Source organism: Apium graveolens, chromosome 9 (genome assembly GCF_009905375.1).
Source record: "Apium graveolens cultivar Ventura chromosome 9, ASM990537v1, whole genome shotgun sequence".
Taxonomy (NCBI): Eukaryota; Viridiplantae; Streptophyta; class Magnoliopsida; order Apiales; family Apiaceae; genus Apium; species Apium graveolens.
The window spans coordinates 208,874,588-208,893,092 of record NC_133655.1 but is presented as its reverse complement, the minus strand read 5'-3'; the positions used below and the strand labels follow the sequence as shown (position 1 = coordinate 208,893,092).

Below are 18,505 nucleotides of genomic sequence, written 5' to 3'. Positions count from 1 at the left end.
TGGCAAAATGGGTAAAAGCAACACAAATGTCCAGATACATTACTCACTTACTCTATGCCTGATGATGTTCCCAGCCCCCACACAAATATAATCTGCCTGCAATCAAACTATTGTTACCTTTACTCTGACATAATTATGTGGTAAATATGTATAGTTTACCAAAAAGTGGTGCTAAATTTAGCATCGACTGTTAAACTGCATAGAAATAACAAGAAGTCCCATCATGTCTTTTTACTTATTTATTAAATAAAAACCAATTAAAAATCCAATACTCAGGAACACAACTAGTCTCAGTGATAACCATCACCAAATGTCAGATAATTTCAAGAAACAAGCATGATACCTTAAAATTGCATCAAAATTACGAAAATAGATACTCTCCAATCTTCCTAACAGCAAGTTCAATATCCACTGTGCTAGACAATGTCCGTCTTGGTATCATCATTCTTTTCCACAAGCGAGTCAACCTCATCAAGATCATGCAGTAGGGACTTTGAAATCCCATGCTCAATACAATTCAGATGACTCTCAAGCCAGTTTACTCTGAATCCTAGCTTTTGCAAATCAGCAAATAGTACTTTGTGCTCAGTCACCATCTTATCATCGACCTCAGTTGTAGATATTTTCGAAAGAGCATCTACTGAGGTGCACAACATATTCAGTTTCATTGTGCAGAACAACTTGCTTTCAGTGTTGGTGGTGAAGTGCTCAAAGGTTTCTGGGTATTGCTTCATAATGAGATTGAGAAGGCCAATAAACTCCGACTTAACTTCGTGGCCATTCCATAATCCGGTATCAACAGCTCTCCTAGAAGATCTCACTTGGTCATCGCCATCCCCACCAACTGCAGCACTGAGGGCCACTTCAGCTACCTAAAATCAACATGCGCATATTAAGTACGAACCGAATTTAAAAATTCTTTAAACAACCGTTGTTCCCGTATCATTAACACTTCAAATTATAATTTTACTATACAAATTTTATCTATATAATATTATATATGTGTGTGTGTGACAACACTATTACTTTAAAAACTTTAACTTTATAGATTGAAATATTGTATATTTTGAAAAAATTACAATGATAAATTAAAATATTTGAAAATACCCGAGATACAAAATATTTCATTAATCTAGGTTAATTATGTTGTTAGGTACTTAGTCCTAGATATACTTTTGTAGATTATTCCTAGCGTATATAGTCTTTATCTTTTATCATCTAAACCTCTTCTCTAAAAAATTTACATCACATTTGGATAAAGTATTAGATCCTAATATTAATTATTCAATAAATTTTGCTTGAACAAATAAGTAAATATGATTGTAAATCAACAGAAGTGTAAGGCCCTTAAAAAAAGCTATTGATAAATATCCTAGAGACCCCAATTAAAACCTTTTATTTCCACATACATGACGAAAGAAAACAATAAAAAAAGGCAACCATGCAAATAAGCGCTGCACAAATTTTGTCGGCCTACAATAGTAAGACAGAATGGACCAACTTATAGTGGAGTACAGTTTTCATCAAGTACCTGAGGTATTTTTGTGACAATTGTGACTCTTGGAGAGCCATCAAGCAAGTAGCTTTTGATAGAACCACATATGCTTGATTCATTACATCCCTGTGGTAGCTTCAGATACTTCAAGTTATAGAATGGAGATCCAACCTGTGCAACAATGTCTGGAATTGCAGAAAGTGCCTAGTAAAAAAATATGATTAATCTACGGGATACCCCAAATGACATGTAATTTGGTTGCGGTAACACTCAAGATTCAAGAATCTAAAAGGAAGTGAAGTTATCCTTTGATAATGGAATTCATAATGTGCAACCCACAGTCCACCAAAAGATAAATGTAAGGACAAATAGAAGGCAATATTATTAACACAACTTTGATAGTGAACTTTGGGATGGAATATCAGAGTTTCACTGTTGAAAAAAAGGCCACAGATGTTTAGTACTAAATCGGACAAACAGTTATATTTCCCAGTTTGGAGCATGGGGAACTAATTTGTCTGAAAGTCTATTTAAATTTTATTTATCCCTGACAAAAGAGACTGGTTACGGACTTGCAACAACTTCAAGGGAAGCATACCCTGATGATAAGGTTTTTGGATGAGGAATATCCTCAACTAATCTGGTGCACAATCTATAAACGTGCACTGGAGGCCAGATGTAATTGAACTTCTTAAATAGTACAAGTGATGCCCATAAAAGGCTTATAACGATGTTTAACTGGCACTATTTAATATCAGACAATATTTTTACTCAAAAAAGGAAATACAATGGTAGCAGTTATATCATCAAATAAATTAGATATAGAGTTACCTTAATGGTCTCAAAAAAGGAAATACACTGTTAACAGTTATATCATCAAATAGATAGAGTTACCTTAATGGTCTCCAAATCAAGGCTAAGAATCTTGGCACTACCAAATGCTGGAAACATAAAAAGAAACCGGCGATAATATTGTTTCAGCTTTGTTGATGGTGACAAAGCCTTACATCTCATGCGCTCCCATAATTTAACATAGACATTCTCCAACTGAGAGACTCCAAATGCAATTGAAAATATTCCAACAGAAGTGAAATTACAGATTCTTGGAGATAAAAGCATTATATTACCACAAGGACGAGAAGTAGCATTGATTATCTTAAGATTCATCAATTGAGGACAATTTATAAAAAAATCTTTTATAATAACTTTCTTGAAATATAGTGTAAGATTCTGCAAACTGACAAGTTCAGAGAAGAACTTGGTCATATTAGCAGGATACACTACATCATGCAGTTCAAGAGTTATTAATGCTGGAAATTTGCAAGGGCCTTGGGGTAAATTGCACCTTCCCAGACAGAGAGTTGTCAACAAAAGCAAACTGAAAGATTCCGGCAAATCAAAACCATCAAGGCGGAGAGTTTGTAATGAAGACAAACAGACAAGACAGGATAATGGCAACTTGTTGTCTTCCAGGGAAGTTAGGCACATCAAGTCTAAAGTTGTTAAAGCAGGAAAAGACCACATATCTGGTTGTAAAGGGGCGACAAATTCAAGACCCATTGCCAACTTTAATTGCTTTAGGGATCGAGAGCAGTATGAGGATAATTTATGTGGATACTGACAATAAAAAGAATCAATTTGCAGGCTCTCGACATTATGGGAAATTGCATAATCACGAAATGATTCGGTTATTACCCGAGAATCAAAATATACAACAAACAAATTCAACTTCTCTATCTGGGATTGACCGTTCCGATTGAATAAAACCTTATTAATAAAGTTCAATTCATCAGCGGAATTCCTAGGGATCGTTTTACTGTACCTTCCAAAATTTAGATAAGGGAGAGTGGTCCATATAAGTTTCCATCTCCTGGAGAGAACACTGCTTTGAACGGCTAACCTTGCATCCGAGAATGAAAGAATTTTGTGAATCATTTCATCAGGTAACTGGCTGATTATGTCTCGACCATTATCTTCTCTTCGGATTTTCACTTTCTTTTTACGGTCCATTTACTCGATTTGCCTGTAGCGGTTATTAAGTTTGTGCAGATCTTACTCTTCTCTCCCTCGTCAAGATTTCATCTTTCTACTTTGGTGTCTAGAAAACGGCTGGTAATGCAATTTAGCGTTTTAAGGGTTTGTGTCTGCTATATGCTTAATCCCCTTTTCAAGGTAATTATAAATATTTAATTTAATACATAATCTTTTAGTTTATAAAATAAAAAAACGCATAGATATTACCAGATCTCTAGTTTATAAACTTAATATAGGTTTAAACGACCGGTGTTGTACACATATCTTTTTTTATTAATAATCTGATGAACATTTTGTTCTTTCATTTAAAATAATTATTCAAATTTTCTAATTCCAATAAAAAATTTATAAGCAACGGTCAAATAGAAACCAATATTAGAACACAAACTAATTCCAATGATCGTTGTTATTATAATTAGTGATTGTTAAGTAATCCATTTATAAATTTGTAATAGGGTGGGCTTGACAACTCACTATAAAACTTTCACCAAATGATCACGAATCACCCATACCGTCAAATGCATCAATTATTAAGTCTGTTAATTTTCTTAGCAAATTGACTTGACATAGATAACCATAAGATTTCCAAGCAACGCATCGTCTCGCTAAGACTAGTCTAGAGAATTTAACAGATCACTGTGAATGTTATAGGGACTATTAGCAGCATAGGATGAAAGAATTTAACAAATACATAATGAACACTTAATTTGTACGGCTGGATATCAAGTAAAAGTTATCTAAATACATAGTTGAGCCAGGTAAAGTCACAATATGCATAAGAAATAAATTTTTTTTGAAAGTTTCATCCTGAGCATAAGCCCAGGCCCTTTAGCACTTCTTTCCCAGAATAAGACGACACTAAAATAAAGATTATTCACAGACACACACACATACATATAGATAGGTGGACAATTTTAAGAGCCAAAGAAGACTAGTGTAGTATAATGCACACATTCCTAAAAACTGCAATATCCAATTTAGGTACAATTTGTGAAGCACAATTTAGCAGTCCGCTTTTTTTGCTAAAAAGCATATCAGTCACAAATTTAACAAGAAAATAGCAATTGGGATAGTTTTAGCTTTCAAACAACAAAAAAGTATCATTAAGATATATAAGCCAAATCATAAAAGCTCGATGTGTGGCCCCTCAAATGATCTCTCATGCTCTTCATCACCTTCGTCTACTAATTTGGAAAAGAAGCTTCGTAAGTTGCACTTTAGGTGAAAGATCGAGAAAGAGAGGTTCTTTTACTGTTTAAATTTGTGAATATTTTTTACTTTCAGACACATGCATGCTCCTATATGCCCAAGCATGGTTTGGCATCCCTATTTTTTTCCAATTTAAGAACTCAAGCAGAGCACTAATCTCATGGTGCAGCAAGGCTGTAAAACCGGTACCCTGGACTTGTTAATTTGGATAAAAACTTCAGCTCCTGTCAAGGAGAATTTACACACTCACGAGTCCTAAAATGTTTATTCTCTGGGAAGGCTTTTGCTTGTGGACACGATAACCCACCTCAAAGAACAGAGCTGTTTCTACATGGCTGGTACCTACAGTGCACCGGCTGCTACTTCTTATTGCTATTCACGAAGCTTTTAGGAAAGCTCTTGCAATATTCAAGCTTTGTACAATGGGGGTTGATACCATTGTTAATATTACCAGGCGGGATTTCCCAAGCAAATGGTGATGATAGGTAATTCATGTAACTGTATTATGATTTCTACAATCTAAATTTAAACTTTCCATTTGGTCTGTTATTAAGCTCGTTGAGCATTCACCTCAACATTCTCTCGAGAAATACACTTGTACTTAAATTTTCATAGAGCATAGGCTAGACCCTTTATTTGATTCAATATATAACTATATTAGTTAAAGTAGAGTTCATTAATATTGTAAAAAATAAAATTATAGCTAAAATCACAAAAAAAAGAGAGAATAAAGTCTATGCTCTTATAACGAGTCTAGCCATACCATTACATTAATGTAGAAAGCGTGAAAAGGACTAAGGTAAGAGGTGGTAATGATACAACTCATATAACCACAAAAACTTTCATAAATAGAGTGGTAAACATAGATAGACACTCTAAGTAGCATTCTCACGAGTTCAGTAATCGACCATAAGTTTAAACTCCCTTTATTGCTTATATAAACACTCTAAGTACTAAGTCATGAACGAAAATGATCATTGTCACGAGTCCAAAATGCGGCATAAAAAGATGTTGTGTCAAAAACTATCTCGCAATCTACCATAAACAACTCAACAGAAGTTGATATTCATGATTTAAAACCCGATTTAACAAGACACATCCAAATAAACTAGCACATAGCAACATCATACCAACTTAATAACCAGTAGAAAGAATAAAATTCGATCGAAATATAGTAGCAAGTAGTAACATCATATTAACATAATAAGCCGTACAAAAGATAGAACGCGGGAAGTAGTTAAAGAAGAAAAAGAAGCACCTCCTTAAACCCGCAATCCATTCACCATTTGGCAAAGTCACTAAGTGGTCCAACAAAACAACCTTGCAATTTATTAAGAAAAGTCAGTATAAAATTATTATTCACAGAATACATAACACATACGGGGGGATTCAGGAATTAATTACGGGACACTGACTATATTTTGTAAATACAACTTTATATTTTAGGGGGACATGTCCCCGTGACCCTTCCTAGACTTGATCGTCCCCTGTACAGCTGCATATATAAATTGTTACTGTACTGAGATAACGGGGTTCGTACCAGTCGGTTTGGAGGGGAGAGGAAGATGATGCTATTTTGTAATTGTTCCCAGTTTAATTTTGGAGCAACAATATGGGCCATCATCAGTTATTGCAATTGCTGGGCCCATATCCAACTTTCCTCTTATTTCTGCACAGGACTGCCCCCGCCCAGTACTTTTTGTCACGTAACTGAAGGACGTGCAGCTTACATACATAACTTTGCTTCAAATCCTAAAATTAACTACGGTTTGTTACGAATTAATAGAATTTAAATTTAAATTTGTATATAATTATTAATTGGATTATTTATTAAAAGCTACAAAATCATATATATATATATATATTCATATAATTAGAAAATTTCATTATTCAATCTATTTTAGAACACTATTTTATACTTTATTTGTCATATTTAATTATATTTTATCTAAAAAGTTATTTTAAACATGTTAAAGAAATATGTATATACAATTAAATTGTGAAATGTTTAAATTGTATTACTGGTTGCTCTTCTATATATTTACTCAAATTATCTTGTCATTTATTTAACATTTTTAAGAAAATAGAAAACAAATCATATATTATTTTAGTATTTGGAACACATTCACTCAGTTTTCAACCGTTTTCTTAGAAATGAAAATTTTAGAAAATTAAAAAAAATAGAAAAATGGAAAAATTTCTACAAGTAAATAGCCCCTTAGCCTTTTATCTTAATTTCTACCAACCTTTGGCTCTCCATTTTTCTTGTAACATCTATTATACTAGCCTATATAAGACTTGCTTGTATTTTGTTTACGATTTAGAATTACAAGATGATCTCTTTCATCATTATCTAACTCACTCTCAAGCTCTCTTATATATATTATTTATATCACATTATCAGCACGATATAGTGTAAATTGGTGTTGGAAATTCATGAAGAAGAAGGATTCTAGGAAACATTTTCAGTTTGTCCATCAAGTACACTATTTTTAGTTTATTTTGCTTCGCTTGCAATAAGATGATCTTTATGTGCTTATTATATGCCTGATTCTTGTATATTTTGTATTCGATTCATTATCCATCGGAATTTATTGAGCTTATACTCGTTGTAAAGGTTTTTTTGATTATCTACAATCTTTCTTTTTTGTATTTTCCCAAAATATGCTTATAAATATGTCAAAAACTGCAATTTTTGTAATCTGATCGTATGATTCCATTACCATATACTGTGATTTTGATATCTTAAATATCAAAATACTATCATAATCAAGAGGTGATTCTGATTTTACAGTCCACAAATATTTATTTTATGAATTCGTTACTTGTTCATTTTCAACGAGTCTTGCCATTCTGGAAAAGTCCCGGAATTTTTTACGTTTTTCGTGTTTTATACCTTTTCAGATAAAATCATCTTCATAGAGTAAATTGGTATTATTTGAAACTAATCAAATTTGACTTTGTCATAATTAGTCGTACGATATTTGATTTGAGATATTAGATCAATATGTTTCATCCTTATTTGCTTTAATAGTTCCCACCTTCCTTGCTCTAATATACTAGGAAACTATATTTTTTGGAGTGCGGTGAGATAAATTATAAAGGTGAAAATGGGTGCAACGTGCTAGACGCTACATATACAATAGATTGCATTCAATATACCAGTAGATTGAATTCAATGTACCATCATCATGTTATATTGTCATGCGGTTTTAAATATTAATGCATATGTGTTTTATTTGCGTATTTTAAATATTGACCTAATGTGCTTATTATAATTGATTAATTATATAATATTAATATAAGAAATGTTGAATCTTACAAAATTTGAGTTCAACGCACTTGATGTCACCAGAAAGAATTACTTGACATGGATTTTGGATGCTAAAATCCATCTTAGCGCTATGGGTCTTGGTGACACAATTAAAGAAGGGAACAAAACTTTTGAGCAACAACCCTTTTGGAAAAATCTGAAAGAAAGATATGATCACCAGAAAACTATTATACTTCCTAAGGCTCGCTATGATTGCTTACACTTGCGCTTACAAGAATTTAAAAGTGTAAGCGAGTATAACTCTGCAATGTTTAAGATTTACTTCTCAACTGAAATTATGTGGTGAAAATATAACTGATAAAGATATGTTGAAAAAAAACTTACTCCACATTCCACGATAATAATATGCTCCTGCAGTAACAGTATCGTGGAAACGAGTTTCAAAAATATTCTGAGCTTATATCAGTCTTGCTTCTTGCTGAGCAAAAAAAATGAACTGTTGATGAAATATCATCAACCCCGTCCAACTGGTTCAACACTATTCCCTGAAGTGAATGTTGTGACCAGTAATGATCTTGAGCCAAGTAACCAATTTGGACATGGATGAGGGTGTGCTCGTAGATATGCTCGTGGTATATCATCAAAGGTATGCATTATTTTTACTCCACTTGTGTGATTTTTTTTATAATAACATGAAAGGGAACCAACCTGAGATACAACAGAGATTCATGGGCATGAATATAAATTCATGGCCATGAATTTTTTCTGATTTTTTTAAAATAGTTCTCTTCCAACGATTCATTGGCATGAATTGACCCTCATGGCCTTGTCACTTAAGTGGTTGGTTTATGTTTGCTATGTAATGTTTATATTTTCTATGAAAATTTTTGAGATAGTCAAAACTTTATATATTATGGTTTGCAAAAGAAGCCTTATGCGCACACACTATGTCACTTGTATTAAGTTGTCTTACTCATATATTAGAGTGTATTACATATTGTACATGCTTCAAATAAGTGATATTTCGAAATCTTTATATGATATCTTGATAAATGATAAAATCACTATGTACCTCTGTGATTTAATCTTAGCATTTGTAAAAATGATTTTTCATCCCACTAAAGTTAAATGAAGTTGGTATTATCAACAACACTTATTTGACGTTTTTAATAGATTGACTGTATATGATTGCAACCAGAAGTTAAATCTAATAACAACCAGAAGTTGTCCCTATATAATAAAATTCTTTTATTTTTTTATCACGCATTTTGATATGTTTAAACACTTGTTTACATTTCAATAGAATGATATATGATATAATATTCAAATTATAATTTTATCCTAAATGATATAATCTCCCTGGAGGATGGATCTATATAAGGAAAAGTGTGATATTTGCATATTATAGAATTTAGTTGAATAAATATATATTAAATAGTATCCTGCAGATACAGTGTTATGAAATTGGTTTGTTACAATCACAAGTTGGTATTGTGACTAATTGTGATTTATTAAATTTAAATTATTGATAGAAAGATTATGTATTGCAACAAATGACACCCTTCATTCCTTAGAGTATAAAATCAAAGGATATCGATCATGCCTGTAGCAATAGTCATGATATTACAAACACTTTTGATCGTATTTTTACCATGTGTATAAGAAATATATCTCTTAAATGATATAAAAATTACTAATATCAATACCTAATATCTAATATGAGTCATTCAGGGGGGGAGCATTATATAGAATGTCTCATTATAAGAGGGTATGTATATTATTGATGTAATTGTACTCTCCCAAATAATTGAATAATATTTGGTTTATATAAAATTACTGAAATTGATTTTGAAGTAAACCAGAAGTTTACTGATAACTTTATAGCTGGATATTACCAGCCTAGGAATCAATTAATTAAAGATACAAACAATAATTGAAATTTATATGAACTTTTGTTGAAGAACCTGTAGATTCTTCTCAGTGATAGATATGTTATTTGCTTGTAAGGCATAATTAAAAATTGTTGAGTATTCTGTATTGATTCGCATCATATAAACAAGTTTTCATATTTCCTCCCCGTCATAAACAAATTATTTGGTCATCATAAATTTTCCACCACGATAGTAAGATCGATTCCACCATTGGATATATATTATTGGAATCATCAGTGTATTTCTTTATGACTTGATTGAAATCAGGGGGAGAAAATAAATAGTTGGTGGATATTTTTATAAGAATGAATTACTGTTGCCTCATCTTGATCATAAAAAGGGATGTTAATATGAACCAGAAGTTCATAAGATAATTCATTTATATATTTGATGACCAGAAATAATGACTGTGTCACATACACCAACTACATATGCTCCAATAATATTAATAAAGTGAAAACCTCAAGATACTACTATGTCTAAAGAACGTCTGAAGCGTGATAGGCAAGTTGGTTCCATATCTTATATAAGAAAAAAAGTAAAAAGGAGCAATAATTGATGATGGCTGGATTGAGAAATCAATAAAATTTGGATCTCAGGAAGAGATTATAGACATGACAAATTAGAGAGAATAAAAGTAATGAAAAATATTGAGATCTCAATATATTATGTCTTGTCAAGAATAAAGTGGAACCATTAATCGAATCGACGTCGATAATATTTGTAGAATTTGAGGTTATTTATAATAATGAGGATCATGAAGCATAATATGTTAGAAAATATTGGCCAAAGAATAAAGGATATAAATGAGGCAATTATAAAGGAAATTTATTTGGACTGGTAGTCCTTCCACACCTAAAGTTGTGCAAATAGTGTGCACTACGAATTATTTTTCTCTTAAAATAGAGAAATTTTCTTTTTGAAACTGCAGTTCACACACCTAAAGGTGTCAAGTCAGTGGGATATAGATGGTTATTTATGTGAAATAAAATGAAATTTCAAGTTTATGAATGTAAAGCTTAGATAATCGTAGATGACCTTGTATAGGTTATGCAGAGAAATAGTGGTGGATACGATTATTTGATTGTTAAATAATCTCACCATATGTGAGTGATTTAATTTAAATTCTATATATGACCCACTTGACAATGATTATCCCGGAAGGATCTTAACTTCCGGAAGCAGTCCAACAAATTCTCGAGAACGTACGCTCCTCAAATGAAAAAGGGGATTTGGAACAACAGTCTGATATAAAATTATTTCACAAAATACATGTTATAAATGTATACCGAATTATAAGGACAACTTTTAAAGTCTCTGACCAAAGTAGATGGAAACTAGAATGTGTTTCTAGTTGACATTGAATTGAGTTGCACGTCATAATAAAAATACTCCATGCTATATTATGTGCTAAAGTGTTTATTGGTGTATAATTTTATTCAATCTCCACTAACCTATTCTATAAAGTTCTAAGCTAATTTTGCAGGCGGAATTATAGGGAATCAAAATTGAATAAATTATAGTGGAGATTTTCTTTTGATATGAATTTAATTGTTGCAGGCAATTTTTAACGAGGCAGCATCACATGAAAGGAATCCAACAGATTTCTTCACAAAGGCATTTCCTACCACTTCATTCGAGAACTTAGTACACATGATCGGGATGTGCAGACTTCGAGATCTATGTTGATATTCATAGTCATGCCAAAATAAGGGGGGATATAATATGCTCATTATAACACATGCAACACGTGTACTCTTTTTTCTTCACTAGGTTTTTCCCACAGGGTTTTTCCCAGTAAGGTTTTAACGAGGCATGGTGTTCTTATGAGTCATCTAAGGGGGAGTATTATGAATTAATATATGACTCTTAGCCTTTCATATGGATGTTATGAATTAATAGATGACTCTTAGCCTTTCATATGGCTATCTTAATTACTACCAACATTTGACTCTCCATTTTCCTTGTAACATCCATTATACTAGCCTATATAAGGCTTACTTGTACTTTGTTTACGATATAGAATTACAAGATGATCTCTTTCATCATTATCTAACTCTCTCTCAATCTCTCTTGTATATATTATATATAACACGATTGAATATTTCAAGCGGTTAAATTTGACCAAGCTCACATATTTGTCACAAAAAAAATTAGAGAAAAGAATTCTCAAATATACTAACGATACTTTTGTAAATTGAAAAAATTTACTAAAAAATATAAATAATTTTTAATTGTTTATGATCAAAATAAAGAGGACACTAAATCCATTTAAATGTCAATTAATTTTATAGTAATTTTTTATGGGAAGTTATATTTATGGAGCTAGTTTTTTACTTCTTAAACATAAACATTCATTTTTTATTTTGTTGTTGATTATGCATATTTTCTTTGAAAATCAAATACTTGGTCTGGAAATAAAATTTCCTAAATAAGGGAGGGAAATGAGTATCTAAGGATTAACATAGAAAAGTATTCTATAAGTGCGCTTTAAATTCATAATATTTACATATTTAATTTAAAATTTAACGGAATGGATGTAAATATCTATCATAAAATATGTATACAAATATTTAAATAATTTAGTGATTTCGATCAATCATTTTTTAACAAAAAATAAACGATAGCATTATATAAGAAAATAATTTCGTTATAAAATCAATATTATACAAATTGAATTTGCATAAAAATTGTTTTACAACATTAACTACCCAAGGTCCCAACGTATGGTAAATGTGATAATATAAATTGTAATGTTGGACTTGGTTTGCTGGTTAGTTTTGTTGAGTTTCAATTCCGTGCTGAATGCTGTTTGATCTGGATCCTACAAAATGTAGTGTTATAAGCTTTCAACTTTATTTTGCATCATGTCTAATTTTTCTGTGAAACTTTTTGTTATGCTTCTTTTATAGTGACTTTTTTAATAGTAACAATTCCCTTCTTTTCCTGTGCTACTCCAGCTAACTTTCAGGTTTATGCTGCGTTGTTTGAGCCCCGCGACACAATCATGGCCCTTGATCATCTTCCTTGCGGTGGCTTAGTTGCTGCTGCTGTTATTCCTCCTCCTTTTGAATATGCAGATGTTGTGACAACCACTGGGGCAAATAGCAGTTATTTGTCAAATTCACAAGTTTGGTTAATTGCAAAATACAACTTCAATACTTTAGGCACTCATTTAATTACTCACATTATCTTCCTAGATGATAGTACATGGATGGACCGGATCCGGACTCCTAACTACTTCCAGTCCCGCACACCACTAGTCCATACTAACTAGTCCCGCCGACCCAATCTTTGGAAGCCCTAACATGTAAGCCACGTGAGCAAACACATGATATGGACAACTGTCATTGATCAATCTTGAGAACAACCAGGGCACGTGCCAGGGGATCCTTAGAATATTCCTCAACCATTCTCATCCTGACACGTGTGAGGCATCCACCCCAGCCAGGTGTCATCCGCTCCTAGAACCAACGACTACGATTCAAAGGTACCAACCCTTAAACCCTATCCTTGGGCTATAAACAGCTCAAGGAGGAAAGGTTTTGGGGTTAATCACTCACACACACCCATATACACAAACAGGCACCTTACATTCCAACATATATTCATCTTCCCCAAAAGCGAGTTCTTACTCTCAATACCGGAGGCGCCGCATGACCCAAACCCCCTTCCGGTGTTGTTTTGTAGGAACCCCACGACAGCTACACCACCACTGTGGCGAATGATCCAGGCACGACGTCGAAGGAACAGCCCCGCACCCAGGAGTTATCATTTGGCACTAGAAGGAGGGGCTCTCCATCCTTGGGTCTCGGTGCCCCTAGATTCACCTTCATCAGCAAGTCCATTTCCTTAACTTGTAAGAACCCAAGCAACCAAACTCTCTCATAAATATGAATGTTGTTTATTTAAACCAAGTTTGTGTGTGCTCGTTATTTTTGGCCACGTTTGTGTGAGCCCTGTTTTGTTGATTAAGCCACATTTGTGTGTGCTATTGATAGTTTTGATTGTTTTAGAACCCTGGATTTGCTTTGTTCGCATATTGCCTTTGTGTCCTAAAACCCAGCTGCACTCATTCTACTATATTGTTAACTAGTCCCAGAAAACTGTTGGAACTAGTCCCAAAGAGTTATTTGTTGTTGTTCTGGAAAGTTTCTGTTATTTTCAAAAGCAACCTTAGATCAATATTGTTAGTTGAAAATATTGGTTAGTTGTAGTTGGTATGTTTGAGACAATGTAAGAGCAGGAAAGCATACTTCTGGGAGACCCTATGCTAGTACCCAGGTCCAGGAGCCGGACCACTCCCAGGATCAAGATCCGGGAGCCGACCGAGAAGCACTCCAGGAGCAACCATTGCCACATACTCCTGTTATGGAGAGAGTGGTAAACACCCGGAATGCCATGAGCCTTATTGAGCTGAACCAATACAAGTACACTAATGCCTTGGTGGCTGAGGAACATATGGACAACCTCACCAGCAATGAGCTAACAGTAGAAATCCGGCTCTATAGGAAAGAGCAAGCCCGGATCCAGGAGGAAGCCGAACTAGAGGAGGAATCGGAGGAGTCCGGGGACTCCCAAAAATCAAAGAGATATGTCTTTGACCGTATTGGAGCTAGGTGGAAGTAGAACCAAAAGGATCAGGGTAATAAGAAAGAAACAGAAGCAGCCAAACATAAGAGGTTGGAAGAGATGAGGGAACAAATTATAAAGGAAGAAGAAGCAAAACTTGAACTAAAAATCCAAAAGAGGATGCAGCTAGAAGAAGAGAAGCTATTGGCCAAGTCCAGGACCAAGAGGACCCGGAGGGAGCCCACCCCCAGTTTATTTCTGATGATGATGAGGAGAAGCCAGAGGGATCTCAAGGGTATGATCTATGAACTATAAAGAAAAATGGACAAAGACTCTGGAATGGAAATTGGGGAAACTCTAACACCGTTCAACTACTCCTTGGAGGCTATCCCCCGGCAGAGGGACCTAAAGCACTATAACTTTGATTCTTTTGATGGTCTGAGACACCCAGAATAACATTTGAATTACTTTGGGCATATTGCACAGATATACTACTACAATAATTTGAAAAAATCCAGGTTCTTCACATCGACTCTTAAGGGAGGGGCGCAGAGATGGTTTGGCAGGATACCCTACCGAAGCATCCACAGCTGGAAAATTTTTTGCAGAGCCTTTCTCAGAAGGTTTCGAGAAAAAAAGACACACGAGATGCACATGTGTCATCTGAAAACCATCCGGCAACATGAAAATGAGTCCCTCTCAGCCTATATGAGGCGTTTCCAGGAAGCAATAAAAAAGATCTCAAACTTGGACGAGCGCGAGGCTCTGAGCATCTTCAGGAGAAACTTAGATCCAGAGCATAATAAAAGATACATTGTAGAAGTAATCAACAAGGAGCCCCAGAGTCTGGTGGTAACCTACTCTTTGGCTACCAGATTCATAAAAGAAACTGATGTACTTCAAACTATGAGGATGACCCGGAATGGGGGATCCTTGAGCAAGAATTCTGATGACCGACCGAAAGGGGGTTACCATCAGGACAAAAAATTCAAGCAAAGCCAGCAGAATCAAGAAAGACAGACTACTCTAATATTCCAAAGGCTCAAACCTAGGATGGAGTCCAAAAGTGACCCGGGACCAGCCAAGCAATCCCGGGAGCCAAAGAAGGAGCCGGATTGGACTCCCCTAAACAGGACCCGGGAGTAAATCTTGAAGAAAATAAAAGACAAACCATTTTATTACCCCCCAAAGCCAATGCAGACTCCTCCGGAGAGCAAGCCTTACAATAGGCAGTGCGGCTATCATGAAACACATAACCACAAAACTGAAGAAATGTTTATCACTTAAGTACTTCATCAAGGTGCAAGTCAAGAAAGGGAACCTGAACAAGTACCTAGTCCTAAACAACAACCAAAAAGGGGAAGTGCCAAAGAAAGGAAATAATGTAGTGAATGCGGTCCTATGAGGCTCCCACTCCCTACCACAGATATTGAGTTTGTAGATAATATTGAGAAAAATGAGGAATTTATTAATTTAGATGATGATTTGGTTGATGTTGAGGATGAAGATGATAATATAGAGGATGAAAATGAGCTTGAAAATGATAATGACAATGTTGAGGGTGAGGTCGATGATGATGATAATGTAGAGGGTACACATATGTATGAAAATGTTGATGGTGGAGGAGTTCCTTATATGAATCAAATTTTCCAAAGTTTAGATGAGGTCGGTCATTTTTTAGGGCTTATGCTTTAAGTAATGGCTTTGCTGAGCCCCCGGCTAGCAAGATCGGGAGGTTTAGTGTCCTCTTAAACAGCCATTCCTGAAGCAACTTAATAGGGCAAGATCGGACAAGTTGCTCCCCCGCCTCACAGCGGCGACATTTGTCTTAGTTCACCATTAAAATTTAAGCTTCCCATCATAATAAAGAAAACGAGATATATGATCGTCTATATGTTTGTAGGCTTTCAGGAAAAATTGTTGTTGGCGAGAGTAGTAAAAATAAACGGTGTCGAGAGGTTCTTCCTAAAAGTGAGTACAAGGTGAGGATGTATGTGAATTATCAAAAGAAAAAATGTCTTTGGGAGATAACTAGCCTTGAATTGGTACACAACCACGACCTTGTTTCCCCTAGTAAGATGACTTTGGTACAACGTGAAAGACATGTCAACACTGCTACACGTAGTTTGATTAAAACGCTTTATGGTTCGGGGGGTCAGAATTGTCAAGTGATGAATGCCATTGGTAATATTCATGGAGGTAATGATAAAATTGGCTTCAATATTCAACATGTTAGGAATGTGATAAGAGATGAGAGGAAAAAATGTTTGATATTAGTGATGCCCAAGCGGGATTAGACTTGTTGCATAGGTTGAATGAAGAAAGTGGTTCTAAATATTTTATTAGGACCGAAGTTGATGAAGAGAATTGTTTAAAGTGTCTTGTATGGATTGATCTGAGATGTTTAATGGCCTACCAAAATTTTGGCGATGTTGTGCCTTTTGATACCACTTATCGGACAAATCGATATGTAATGCCATTTGTTCCATGTACCGGAGTAAACCATCATTCTCGATCGGTGATTTTTGGGTTTGCACTAATGTGGGATGAACACGCGTCGATTTTTCAGTGGATTCTTCGTACTTGGCTTGAAGGTGTGGGGAATAAGCCTCCAATGACTATAATCACGGATTAAGATCAATCCACGGCAAGCGCTATTACGGATGTACTCCCGAATACTACCCACTTATTGTGTTCTTGGCACCTAAGTCAAAAATTCCCCGAAAAATTAGCTCATTATTATTCGACTTTTCCGGTATTCAAGACGGACTTCAACCATTGTATTTATAATTCCCTCATCGAAGAAATTTTTGAGGCTAGATGGGAATCATTTATGGATAAGTATCACTTGCAAGAGCATAAATGGTTAAATGAGTTATATAAGTTGAAGCGCAAGTGGATTATTGCATATACTAGAAACACCATTTTTGGCATTTTAAAATAGTACATCCAGGAGTGAGGGAATGAATTCTTTCTTTGATAATTATATGAGTTCGGCAACGGGGTTGAAGGAATTCATTGAAAATGCCTAAAAAGCATTAGGATGGCAATTCATGAGGGAAAAGGAAGAAGATTATATCACGATTAATCTAAAACGTCCCATGAAAATGCATACCACATTGGAGTATCATGCTTCTTGTATTTACACCAAGGAAATATTTAGAATATTTCAAGATGAATCGGTTGAGTCTTCAAAATACTTTGTTGAAATAAAACTGATGAGCTTGTGAAGATGGAGAGAGACAAGGGGATGTCTATACGTACTATAATTGTTATATGCCCATGTCCGAGCCTACGAGAAAAAATATTTATTTTGTTGCATTCAAGAAAGGAAGCTTGTTGGGCATGTGTATGTGTAGAATTTTTGAACATTCGGGGCTACCTTGTAGACACCTATTGGCGGTCTTTACTAAGAAACGGATTTTGTAAATTTCCCAATATTTCATACAGTCGAGGTGGACAATGCATGCCAATAGAGTTGGTGGTGTATTTCCTTACGATTTGTATGTTGGACAAAGTCATGAGATGATCTCAACCGATCAATTTAATAGCATGACAATGCTAACCATGTGTTTTCATCACATAAACACCGCAATCATTGCTATTTCATTGCTTTGGTCTAGAAGGTAGAGGTATGACCTCGGCTGAAGCAGGGTCACGCCCGTCGACCGAATGTATCATATGCAATAGCCTCCGTAACAACCATGACTGCAAAAAATTCATGATCAAAGCATGAATACAATATAAAATTGTTTGGGACAGTATAAAAGACATTAAACGGTTAAAAGACCATACCACCACTCGCATTTCCTCCTGATATGACGGCTCGTCATTCATTGAATCTATGACAAGCCCTTTAAACTCTCTAGTTTGAACATGAACAAAACCCAATGCACATCTGCAACACAATATGGGATGAATATGTAGTCCGCCTCGAGAATAAAAGGCCCAACATTAGCAGTGGCAAAACCAGTAAAACTACATAATGCT

General features: G+C 34.6%; 2 protein-coding genes across 7 annotated transcripts; one reads left to right on the top strand and one right to left on the bottom strand.

Moving 5' to 3' along the window:
- Window positions 1–206: 206 nt before the first annotated feature.
- On the bottom strand, window positions 207–6,407 carry LOC141686900 (uncharacterized). Of its 6 annotated transcripts, none has more exons than XM_074491993.1 (5): window positions 6,279–6,407; window positions 5,997–6,058; window positions 2,390–2,542; window positions 1,532–1,699; window positions 207–872 (listed from the first exon to the last, which is right to left on the bottom strand). In XM_074491993.1, the coding sequence occupies exons 2-5, from the start codon at window positions 6,015–6,017 to the stop codon at window positions 417–419; spliced, it is 798 nt and encodes a 265-aa protein (XP_074348094.1). In that variant the 5' UTR covers window positions 6,018–6,058; window positions 6,279–6,407; the 3' UTR covers window positions 207–416. The 6 variants fall into 6 exon arrangements, with proteins under 6 accessions (XP_074348094.1, XP_074348095.1, XP_074348096.1 ...); XM_074491994.1 differs by lacking the exon at window positions 6,279–6,407 and adding an exon at window positions 6,154–6,260; XM_074491995.1 differs by lacking the exon at window positions 6,279–6,407 and adding an exon at window positions 6,173–6,241.
- Window positions 6,408–16,778: 10,371 nt separating this feature from the next.
- Window positions 16,779–17,150, top strand: LOC141685905 (protein FAR1-RELATED SEQUENCE 5-like). Its single transcript, XM_074490981.1, has one exon. It carries the CDS (start codon window positions 16,779–16,781, stop codon window positions 17,148–17,150), a length of 372 nt encoding a protein of 123 aa, XP_074347082.1.
- Window positions 17,151–18,505: the final 1,355 nt, after the last annotated feature.